This window comes from Eumetopias jubatus, unplaced genomic scaffold, assembly GCF_037043125.1.
Source record: "Eumetopias jubatus isolate StellerSeaLion01/CBP00866 unplaced genomic scaffold, mEumJub1_p1.0 scaffold_6, whole genome shotgun sequence".
NCBI classification, from domain to species: Eukaryota; Metazoa; Chordata; class Mammalia; order Carnivora; family Otariidae; genus Eumetopias; species Eumetopias jubatus.
Genome location: NW_028274812.1, coordinates 8,893,064 through 8,905,121, shown reverse-complemented (window position 1 = coordinate 8,905,121; position 12,058 = coordinate 8,893,064). Strand labels below are relative to the sequence as shown.

General features: G+C 41.3%; 1 protein-coding gene across 1 annotated transcript in view; it reads left to right on the top strand.

The window, feature by feature from the left end:
- Positions 1-10,584, top strand: part of FNDC1 (fibronectin type III domain containing 1) — a 100,619-nt gene extending 90,035 nt beyond the window's left edge. The window contains exons 19-23 of the mRNA XM_028103351.1: positions 522-601; positions 4,342-4,371; positions 5,133-5,294; positions 6,878-7,000; positions 9,873-10,584. Of these exons, the coding sequence (XP_027959152.1) occupies positions 522-601; positions 4,342-4,371; positions 5,133-5,294; positions 6,878-7,000; positions 9,873-9,988 (511 nt within the window). The 3' untranslated portion in view covers positions 9,989-10,584. The remainder of the gene's footprint in view (positions 1-521; positions 602-4,341; positions 4,372-5,132; positions 5,295-6,877; positions 7,001-9,872) is intronic.
- Positions 10,585-12,058: the final 1,474 nt, after the last annotated feature.

Sequence of the window (12,058 nt, the reverse complement as noted above, 5' to 3'; positions counted from 1 at the left end):
ATCCCGGGACTCCAGGATCATGACCTGAGCCGAAGGCAGTCGCTTAACAAACTGAGCCACCCAGGCGCCCAAACATCCTGCTTTTTCATACGGAGTCCAGTGATAAGAATTAGGTTAAGTTTGAATTTTGCTCTGTAAGTGTTTTGCTGCTCCAGTTTCTCCCTCTTGAGCTGTGGGACTGGTGGGGTGAGAGCAGGATGAGAGAGGCACCCATCCACATGGAGCCATGCAGCCTGATGCCCTAAGGAACATATGCTCTCTACGTGGCTTATTTGCCCGATATGCTCCTTCTGATGCCATCAGCCACGTGAGTCAATGCTGTGAATTGTATTATTTTGAAAAGTTATTGGAAAATGCGGACGTTCAGAAAAAATATGAATAGCAGCGCTGTATGCATTTGTTACAAAATAACACTCAAACCCTGCCACAGAGTAAGTGCTCAATAGTTTGGGAATCTGTCTTATTACACAGAAATTAAACAAGCTTCTCTTTCAAAAAAAAATGTTTTCTTCCAATTTCAGGTATTATTTTAAAGTTCAAGCCAAAAATCCACATGGCTACGGACCCATCAGTCCTTCAGTCTCATTTGTTACAGAATCAGGTATCTGCGACTTCACATTCTCATTTTTTCCCTTTTCTCAAAGACAAATAATTTGGAATCATGACTACAATAGAATAAAAACTGAAGAAGTCAAGTCCTCATTTTTCTATTTAGTGAGTTCATATGGGGTATCACTTTATAAAATAAACATCGTTTTCTTTGTGCTGTGTTAAAAATCTGGATAATAAAATTAAAAAAGTAATCTTCATTGGAACTGCCTGGGAAGTGGAAAGGTCACATTCCAATGAAAGGAAAAAATCTAGTTTTCAACCATGTGGGAGAGATAAGTTTGAATCTGTCTGTAAAAGATTTAGTTGCAGAGCTAATTTTGTTAAATTAAAAACAGCTGAAGAGAATAAATGTCATGTGGCCTGAGAGGCATTTGCTTCTTCCAATTAGTCAGGTCTCCAAGATGGTTCTTTCACTAGGAGACAAAGATGTCCTAATACGGAGAGTTTAATTAGAATACTACCCAATCTTATAAGCAGTGTTACTCGGAGGATGGCCCTGCTCTGGGGGATGCTGGTGTACAGAGCTCTCCAGCCCTCTGTAAGATGCTCCTGTGGTCATGGTCCGACCAGTATGCCCAGAGCTGGCCATGGCGACAGTCCTGGGTGAACAGCCTTTCCACACAGGAAACCACACTGGGAGCTGGTCCCTATACCTCTAAGCCAGGCCACCTTCAGAGGTCGGGCTGAACCAGCTGTGTGTGCATTAACCTTGCTCTAGCTTCTATTTGGTTAGATTATTTCCACATATAGCTTGATCCCAGAACACTGATCATTGGAAGATATTTTTAAGTGTGATGCTTTGAAATCTACCGAATCACAAGTGGAAAAAAAATAAAATCTTTTGTGAGGATATGCTTCATATTGGAAATGTTGGCAAAGGACCTCAAAAGTGTTTTCATTTAAAAAATGTGTTCCTCATTAGTAATTAAGAAAGAGTCAAAGAAAACCATTTTCAAGGGTTAATTTGTTAAAGTAGGGGACGGGTCTATGTTCATGGCTACATTTCCTAAAAAGAGAATGGACCTTTGGCGACTATCAGAATTAACATGATAAAAGACTGTAGAAAAAAAAAATTCAAATCTAGAAAGCTTTAAGAAATTGGCCCCAAATCTGAGAATAGAAATATAAATGTAATTTCTGAGACCGCAGTATAAATTGAAAAAGACAGCTCTCTGCTATCCCCCTCCCAAGGAGAGCCCCACCATGCTCCCACCTTATCCTTTTGTGGCCTCCAAAGGGTGGGTGACAGCATTCCAGGGCCCCCCATGCAGACCTCTTTTACCATAAGCTCCCTGGAGATCCTCATGCCTCTGACAATTGACAGTTGTCAAAAATTGACAATTTGACAATTACTTGAAATTTGACAGTTATTTGCTCTGGCCATCTTCACTTTATTCAGTCGGTTTGTTCAAGTTTCTCCTTCACTTTTCACAATGCTGCTGTTGTGCAACAGGAAAATTATCAGGTAATTGCCAAACATAAAAATACACGAAGTAAATGCGTATGTCAGCACAGGCTGCAGCATGGGGTCAACTTTCCATGTTGTTTGTGTTGTGCTGTTGTTCCATATGTCCCCCTCTCCTCCAGCCTGGAGCATTTGAGATTTTTTCAGCAGACTATTGAAACTTAAGAGCAGGAGAGCAAAATGAGCGTTTACACTTACAGCTAACAGTAGGTCGCTCTTCTGTGGGAGTGAATGAATGGTCTGTACAAAGGAGCAGCTCAAGGGAGATTTGGGGTGATGGAAATATTCTGTATCCTGATTGTAGTAGGGTTCTGTGAATCAGTGCATGTGTTGAAACTCACAGGATATTTACCATAAAAGAGTAGTTTTACTCCATGATAATTTTTCAAAAAAAAGAGAATTATTTTATAAAAGTGAACTTTTTCTAAAACAGAATTCCTTAAAAGCTAGTTCCATATTTTCTTTTTTTAAAGATTTATTTATTTATTTATTTATTTATTTATTTAAAAAATGTATTATGTTATGTTAGTCACCATACAATACATCATTAGTTTTTGATGTGGTGATCCACGATCCATTGTTTTCATATAACACCCAGTGCTCCATGCAGTACGTACCCTACTTAATACCCATCACCAGGCTAACCAATCCCCCTCCCCTCTAGAACCCTCAGTTTGTTTCTCAGGGTCCATAGTCTCTCATGGTTCGTCTCTCCCTCCGATGTCCCCCCTTCATTTTTCCCTTCCTTCTCCTAATGTCCTCCATGTTATTCCTGATGTTCCACAAATAAGTGAAACCATATGATCATTGACTTTCTCTGCTTGACTTATTTCACTTAGCCTCATCTCCTCCAGTCCCATCCATGTTGATGCAAAAGTTGGGTATTCATCCTTTCTGATGGCGGAGTAATATTCCATTGTATATATGGACCACATCTTCTTTATCCATTTATCTGTTGAAGGGCATCTCACCTCTTTCCACAGTTTGGTTATTGCGGACTTTGCTGCTATGAACACTGGGGTGCATATGGCCCTTCTTTTCACTACATCTGTAGTGTCTTTGGGGTAAATACCCAGGAGTGCAATTGCTGGGTCATAGGGTAGCTCTATTTTTAAATTCTTGAGGAACCGCCACATTGTTTATTTTTAGAGAGAGAGAGAGAAAGAGAGTTGGGGGTAGGGGCAGAGGAAGAGGGAGGGAGAGACTCTCAAGCAGTCTCCTCGCTGAGCCCTGAGATCACGACCTGAGCCAAAACAAAGAGTCAGATGTTTCACCAACTCTGCCACCCAGGTGCTGCCATATTTTCTTAAGTGGCATTACTTGGGCCAAGATATAGAGATGTTTTACATACAGCTTTTCTGAGATGCAAGTGGCATACAGTAAGCTGCACGTAAGTGTACAACTCAGTGGGTTTTAAAGTATGTTTACCCCCTTGAATCCATCACCACAATCACACTAGTGAACATCGTTGTTACCCCTACATTCTCACTGCTGCTATGCAACCCAGCTCCCCTGCTGGGTTGTGGGCATCTTTTCCCCTGTTAACAGGGAACTACTCCTCTGCTGTCTGTCACTTTAGATTAGTTTGTACTTTCTAGAATTTTATATGAATGAAATCATACAGTCTGAACTCTTTTGTCTGGCTTCTTTCCCTCAGCAAAATCATTTTGAGATCCATCCATCTTTTGTCTTATAAATAGTTCATTCTCTTTAATTACTTTAGCAGTATTTCATCATATGGCTGTGCCATAACTTACCCATTCACTTATTCATGGACATTTGAGCTGCTTCTACTTTTTGGCTATGACAAATAAAACTGCTATGAACATTCATGTATAAGTGTTTGCATGGACATGTGTTTTAATGCCTCGTGGGTAAATACTTAGGAGTGGAATGGATAGATCATGGAGTAGGTATATGTTTACCTTTTTAAGAAACTACCAAACTGTTTTCTCAAGATAGACACATCTTTAAAAATGACGAGTATTGAATTATTCTGTTATACCCCAAATCAAAATCTTCCTATATTGACCCACAATGTCTGTATAAATATCAAGGCAGTTTAGCTAGAAAAGGATACTTTTCAAAAGGAAATGCTTAGAAATTAAAAACTAAGGAAAACTTTGGCATCGCTTGAATAAACTATATTTGTATTTATTCCAGGGAGCTCATTGGTTAGTGCTCTCTGCCACGACAAACATTTCAACGATTGCATGGTTGTGAAATAGGATAGTGAAGTCAATTATTTCTTTCTCATTTTACAGACAATCCTCTGCTTGTTGTGAGGCCACCAGGTAAGTTTCTCTTCTTGACAAACTTGACATTCTACTAATCAAGTGGGATAGTGAATATGAGATTGCTATGATTGCTCACAGGTAGAAATGCTAGACCGTTTTTGCATTTTTATGATTTTCTGATAAGTTCTTTGGTTTCCTTGCCCCCTTTATCTTGATCTAGGGAAAAGAATGGTCTGGAAATTTTTTGTAGGACCCTAGCAGCCAATATCTGTAAAAGAAAATATTATAGGGTGGCCAATATCTATAAAATAGATAACTTTATTTACTTAATCCCTTTAAATATTTTAAATGGCTGAAAAGGTAGCAAAATGCATTAAATGTACAACAAATTTTTACTTTGTTTTCAAACAAACTGTGAAAGCCCTATTTCTTAAGTTCAAGACAGGTCTTAGGAGGGCTGAGAACAGTGAAAGTCTATGCTGAGGGACTTCTGGAGGGGACAGGTAGGGTAGCATATCCAAAAAGATCAAATATGCCATTATATCTTATTTTCCTTGAAGCTTAAAGGCTTTTTCTTACTTCAAGAATCCCTTATAGAAATGCAAATACTTTAAATATGTTCAGGTAAAAGGAGCTCCTCAGTTGTACTTCGGTGCCAAGAAAGAAGGGGAATGAGAGAAAGAGTGCCCACTGGGGAGGTAGGAAAAGCCCTGAGAGGAGGGAAAGGACCAAAGAATAAGTCAAATTCTCTGATACTTTGTGTGAGAATAGACATCGTGGAATGCCATGGTTAAGAGAGTGTGTCTTGTGTTGTCAAGGTGGTGAGCCCATCTGGATCCCATTTGCTTTCAAACATGACCCTAGCTACACCGACTGCCATGGCCGGCAGTATGTGAAGCGGACGTGGTATAGAAAATTCGTGGGAGTTGTTCTTTGTAATTCACTGCGGTATAAGATCTACCTTAGTGACAATCTGAAAGGTAGGTCTTTGAGAATGGTGTGGTATGAGAAGGTATGGAAATTTTTTTATTTTATCAGGTACTAATTTGACATTTATCAGGTACTAACTTGACATATTTTACCAGGTACTAACTTGACATAGCAGGTGCATCAGAATGTATTTGAGCTGTGGACCCATCATGTCTCACTGTGACTTGAACACAAATCAGTTTTTCAGGCTCCACTTTGGAGTTACTAGTTTTTACTTTGACACCGAGAAATATATATCTATAACTTTTAAAAATCCACTACATTTTAGAAACGAGGCCCAAAATTCTGTTGGAAATGTAAGGGCCAATTTTCTTTGCCATTAATTCAATAATATTAGGTATGAGTGTAAGCTGGAAGCATCAAGGAAACCATCCCCACTCCCGTCCTTGCCATTGCCATATCTTTATGAAGAAAAAATTGTAGATGGTGAAACATACCTCAGTATTACTTGTTCTGTGTCTGAATAAAAATTACATTGTTTTCATTATGGTAGGGGATTGAAACAAAGAATACCACAAGCACCTTGAACTACTAACATTTCAAAATGCCATTTCTACCCAGCTGGCTTTGATTCTGCCACCTACACAAATCTGTTTTTTATTTTTAAACTTGCACACTTTTAATTTTTTAGTACATACATTTTTAAAACTTTTCCTCAGCTGCTATAGGTTTTTTTTTTTTTTCTTCTTCCTAGTGGCGATCATTTAAAGACAATGTCAAAACAAAGTCTTTCCTACCATTCTCCACTCTGGCAGTTTCTCAGTGTATATGCCTCTCCCAACACCTACGGTCTGTTTCTGAGCTTTCTTTTCTCTCCTATCACTGAGTTTGCTCTCCCCTGCGTCAGAACTCCTGGCAGAAATTACACAGCCAGCTCCAGTGTCCCAGGGACGATAGAAACAACTGCCCTACTGTGCAGCTGTGGTTCAGGACCATGGACAGCAGCTCATGCACAGACAACACACACTACTTCTAGTTATGTATGAAAATAGGTTCTTGTATTTTTTACAGATCTTCATGCCTTTTGTAATTATTTCATAATATATTCCTATCACAGTTTCAACTATTCCTTTTTTAAAACCAAGGAGTAGGGGCACCTGGGTGCCTCAGTTGTTAAGCATCTGCCTTCGGCTCAGGTCACGATCCCAGGATTGAGCCCCAGATAGGCTCCCTGCTCGATGGAAAGCCTGCTTCTCTCTCTCCCGCTCCCCCTGCTTGTGCTCCTGCTCTTGCTGTCTCTCTCTCTGTGTCAAATAAATAAATAAAATCTTTTAAAAAATAAATAAATAAATAAAACCAAGGAGTAAAAAGGCCTACCATTTATAAGCTGAGACTGCCTATAATATTAATAGTTTCCATTTATTGAGGACTTCTTAAGTATTTACCATACATGATCTTGCTGAATTCTTACAACACTGTGGCGTTGGTGCCATTATCACTATTTTTTCAACAGGGAAAGTCTGACACACCAAGTTTCAGTACCCAGTTCGAATGGTCTCCAAAGCTTGTGCAAAATCTTAAAACAGGTGTACATTTTTGACCAGTCACTAACCCATGATATTCCCTTATGCAGACACATTCTACAGCATTGGGGACAGCTGGGGAAGAGGTGAAGATCATTGCCAGTTTGTGGATTCACACCTTGATGGAAGAACAGGGCCTCAGTCCTATGTAGAAGCTCTCCCTACCATTCAAGGTAATTCAAACAAAGGCCTGATTATACTACCCTGGGGGTCGGGAGAGGAGAGCTAATATAAGGAGAAAGTCACTATAGCTCTCCCTTTTGTTTATCTTTTAAAGATGGTTGTTGGCAGCATTTTGGATCATATAAATAAGGAACCAACAAAATATTCCAACCATGTGCTGGAATTGTGTGAACCTAGGAAAGGCAGGGATACGAAGGAATATAAGACGTTGTCCTTACACTCAGAAAAATCTCTTCTCTGCTCCATAACTGGGAAGAGAAAATAGATATGTGAAAGGTAACTGGGAGTAAACAACTTAAAATACAGCTAATGATAGGAGTTATGTCACATAGTTGTCCTATTGTTAGGTAATTGTGCAGATTGTAGTCACTATCTGAGTTCGAGGAAGGTAGGCTACTTGAGGCTGTCAAGAAAGAAGTGGAGTCTGGACTGAGTCATTAAGAAACCTAGACGTGCAAAGGATAGAGTCTTTTGGGCAGAGGACAGCACGAACATGGGTGCAGAGAAGGAAAGGTAAACAAACATACAAACCAACCATAGCTTATCATAGACTTCAGCAGGTAACATAACACCTATTTCATTAGGGTATCACAGGGTGACAACAAATACATTAATCTCAAAGTTTAACAACTTGCAATATGCTACTAACTCCCTCAACTGCCAAAACAAAAAAATGAACAGAACAACTGAATGAAGTCCAACACTGTTTCCATTATGCACTCAACTCCTAGTGATCTGGCAATATCAAGACATGAGATGTCCTATCAACTTTTTTAATTTGGAAAAAAATTGACATAGGCTGGTAAACACAGATTACCTATTTTCAAAGAATTAAGATAGAGTAAAATACACAGAACAGAAAAGTAATTGTATTAGTCAGAGTTCTCCAGAAAAACAGAACCAAAGGGAGAGAGAGATTGAGAGAGAGGTGTCTTAAGGAGTTGGCTCATATGATTATAGAGGCGGGCAAGTCCAAAATCTGCAGAGCAGGCCAATAAGCTGGAGACCCAAGGAAGAGTTCGGGTTGCAACTAGAGTCTGAAGGCAGTCTACTGGCAGAATGCCCACTTTGTCAGAGAGGGTGATCTTTTCCTATGGGGTCCTTCAACTGATTGGATGAGGCCCACCCACATTATAGAGAGTAGCTTACTCTACTCAAAAGTCCGATGATTTAAAGGTTAATCTCATCTAAAAATATTTTTCAGAAACATCTAGAATAATATTTGACCAAATATCTGGGTACCACAGCCTAGCCCCATTGACACATAAAACTAACCATCACAATCAGTATACAAAATATACCACATTTCTTAATTTTTTCAGGATCTTGCATTGACCCAAGGTTACTATGCATGATTTATATTTTACTGTGTTTCTGTGACTGTGGTCGTGGTTTTGGTTCTGAGCGGAGGTGCTGCCTAGTCAGCATGCTCACTGGTAGGATGGCGTGTATCCTTTCATCTGGCAAGAGTAAACAGGGCCAGAGAGGAGTTGCCAAAAAAATTTTTTGAACAGGTTGGGGCCTCCCTTTTACTTTAAGGGAGAACTGCTCAAAAATGCTATAGCATTCTTTCCTTTGAGAGATTTCCCTGAAAGACCTAAAAGCCTACCACAGACTTCAAGAATTAAACCAGGAGGCTTGAGGTTCTAGGCGACTTGCAAGGCCGTAAGTGCTGTGAGGAGCAGGTGGAGGTCTTGCTGACAGTTCTTGGCCCTGCAGCGAGTCTCCCTAGCGAGTGGCTCCAATGATCTTCTTTTGTGGAGAGAGAGAATTAGGGCACTAATGAACACGCTTTCCCACCTGTGTCACACACGTGTGGGGACTGGATTATCCCCCCAAATCATGCCTGGGATAAACCCCAGGGATTATTGTGACCCCCACATAAAAATGGTAGTGTTTATTTGGAAGTAACATTTGTTGTAACAACAGTTTATCAGAGGTCTTCTGTCTGAATGGAGGTTCTAAGGATGAGAACTTTTTCTGTTGGTTTGGGCGCTTTTGATGCTACAATTGTAACACCAGTTCCAAGTGTGGCTTTTTCCCCCACACCAGTAGCGATTCTTGGACACCAGCTGGGTGTCTTACAATTCAAGTCTGTTCTGACACTATGTACCCAGAGGTGCCATCAGATCGCACAGGTTAAGGGCTCAGTCCCACAAGACTGACACCCTCCCCCGACCAACTTCTGGTGCCTGTCACAAGTCCAGAGTGCCATCTGAGCATCTGACCTCTTGGCTACATATTGGAGGTTCCTACTGCCCCCTTCTTGGGTTTGATTAATTTGCAAGAGCAGCTCACAGGACTCAGAGAAACATTTTACTTACTAGGCTACCTACCAGTTTATTATAAAAGTATACAATTTGGGGGATGCCAGATGGAGGAGATGCATAGGGCACAGTGTGGGGAAAGGAAACAGAGTGTCCGTGTCCTCTTGGGAGTGCCACCCTCCCAGCATCTGCATATGTTCACCAACCCAGAACTTTCAGAACCTGGTTCTTTTGGGTTTTTGTGGAGGCATGATTGAATAAATCATTGTCCCTTCATGATTGAACTTAATCTCCAGCCCCTTTCCCCTCTGCAGAGGCCAGCAGGTGGGACTGAAAGTCTCACCCTCTAATCCCATGGCGGGCCTCTCTGGTGAGTAGTTCCATCCGTAGATGCTTTCTGAAAGTAATCCCATCAGCATAAACAGGTGTGTTAGGAATATTGAGATACTTTTACCACTCTTATCACTTAGGAAATCCTAAGGTTTTAGGAGTTGTATGCCAGGAACAGGGATAAAGACCAAATATAGATTTCTTATTACCAATCACAGTATCACAGATGCATTTTCTTTCCCTCCCTTTCCATTTACTCTTCTAGGCTACTTCCGCCAGTATCGCCAGGAGCCGGTCAGCTTCGGCAACATTGGTTTTGGAACCCCCTACTACTACGTGGGCTGGTATGAGTGTGGGGTCTCCATTCCAGGGAAGTGGTAACCACGATCAAGATCATGCTGAGAGCTCACCCATCCAGCCCCCTTGACTAACTTGCACTAGGGACTGTGAGCAGGAAAAGACAGTGTCCCAAGCCCCATCGACCCTGGGTGCCGGCAAGGCCACGTGATGGACACTGGACATCTCAGGCATCTCCAGTCTGGAACGCGGTCCTACTTCTTGGCCTGGACTACACACAGAATTCAATGTTGCTGTTAACTTTTGCTTCTCCACATGTTTTGATTATAATAGCACCTGCCAGAGACAGCAGAAACACACAGCTGCAGGGCATGCCCACTGACTCACTGCAGTCTTCACACTTTATAGGCACAAAATTCAGACATGTCGGTGTCTCCAGGGAACAGCATAAACATGCTGGGCTTGCTTCATGGAATACTACACGCTTTCTCTTTTCTCACTGGACTCTTCCAAAAGTAGCCGAATTTAAGCTTCAGATATCTCACTGTGCAGTAGAACTGAGTTACTAAAAACACCACCAAAGGAAATATATCCTACTTAAGATTTATCCCGTGGGTGTACCCACTGCTAGATCAAATGTATCAAATTATATTTGTAAATTCTCAATTTTGATATATATATGTATATAGGCATATACATATCCTCACTTGTCTGCAAGAACATTGATTAAAGTTGCTACATTTGTACTTGTTCACTAGATAAATGCGTGTGGGACTTTTTGGAGCAAAGGTGCTGTTAATGAACGTCTTTTAGAAGTGTCCAAAGGACCTGTGCTCTGCGTAATGAGAACAACAGAGTGAACGCTGCTGGACTCTGGGAATGATGGGGAGCTGACGGTGACAGCAACTGAAACCAGTGACCTAGATGCAGACCGAGCGCTTTCTAACTAAGGAGACAATCTGTCCAGACCTGGGTGAAAACTACAGCTTGCCCCTATGGGGACATATCCAGTATGTTTTCAATATAATCAAGACTTTAGATCCCAAGTGATTTAAAAATCCAGTTTAAAAAAAATACTTTCCCCTTTCATGCCTGAGTATCTCCTCAAAATACGAGCCTCATCCCTTTGGACGGCAACACGAGAACATCTATTTAAAGACCCGTTATTCTAATTCTTTTTCAAACATGGTGGCCTTCCCATGTGCTCGGCTATCCCGTGTCCTCAGGCAGCTCCGTGGCATGAAGGTTTTGTCTTCTTTCATAAAGGTTTCAGCCCACGAGAAGCAGGGGGGTGGGGAAAGGAGCTAGAAGCGTACACTTTACTGGGGCCCCCCAGGCCACTGTGGAATGATTTAGTGGCAGAATGCAGTCCAGCCTCCTGGAATCAATTCCTTTCAGTGCCAGTACTGTGTTGAGGGGCAACCTAATGTATCTGGTGGGTTCAAAAGGAAAACTTACAAGGAAACTTGGCAGGGTCCTTTCCATGGGGCTGTGAAAGCTGATGTTCTCCTTAGATTCCATGATCCCCTTTCCACAATAAACAACAGTAAAGAAAATGCAGCATTCTGACAGCCTGGGAAGATACTAGAATTCCTTAGGGAGCAGATTAGATACCCAGTTCATATGTCACTCACAGTTTAGTTTGCAAAACAGGATGGGAACTTCTAAGTAGCTTTTAGGGCTCTTGTCCATGAAAAGGGGATTATTAAAAAAAAAAAAAGGATGTCTAAAAACCTTATTTTTCAGAAAGATAACATTCAAACATACTTCACAAGCAAAAGATATGGTCTTTAAATATAGTGACTTTCCCCGATAAACACATAAGTTTCTTCCTTCATTACTCCCACCCACCCCTCCGAACTTCTGTCTGGTTTCAGCCTCCACTCGCCTGCTATCAGAGACCAGAGAAAGATGCCAAAATGAGGCCCCTGTTGGGAGAACACGAGCAGATTGCACATTTCCTGAAATTTTCTCCTCGGGTATAAATAATTCATTAGCCTGTATGAGAGAAGAACCATTTGGTCTGTTCCACAAGCCTGTCTTGGTGATGGGGTCCCCTTTGGAAGACACAGAGATCCAGATCAGCACTGAGAGGCAGGCACCCCACCCCCTTTGCAATTCACACACTAAAGGGAGTGTTCTTTGCCTCACCCT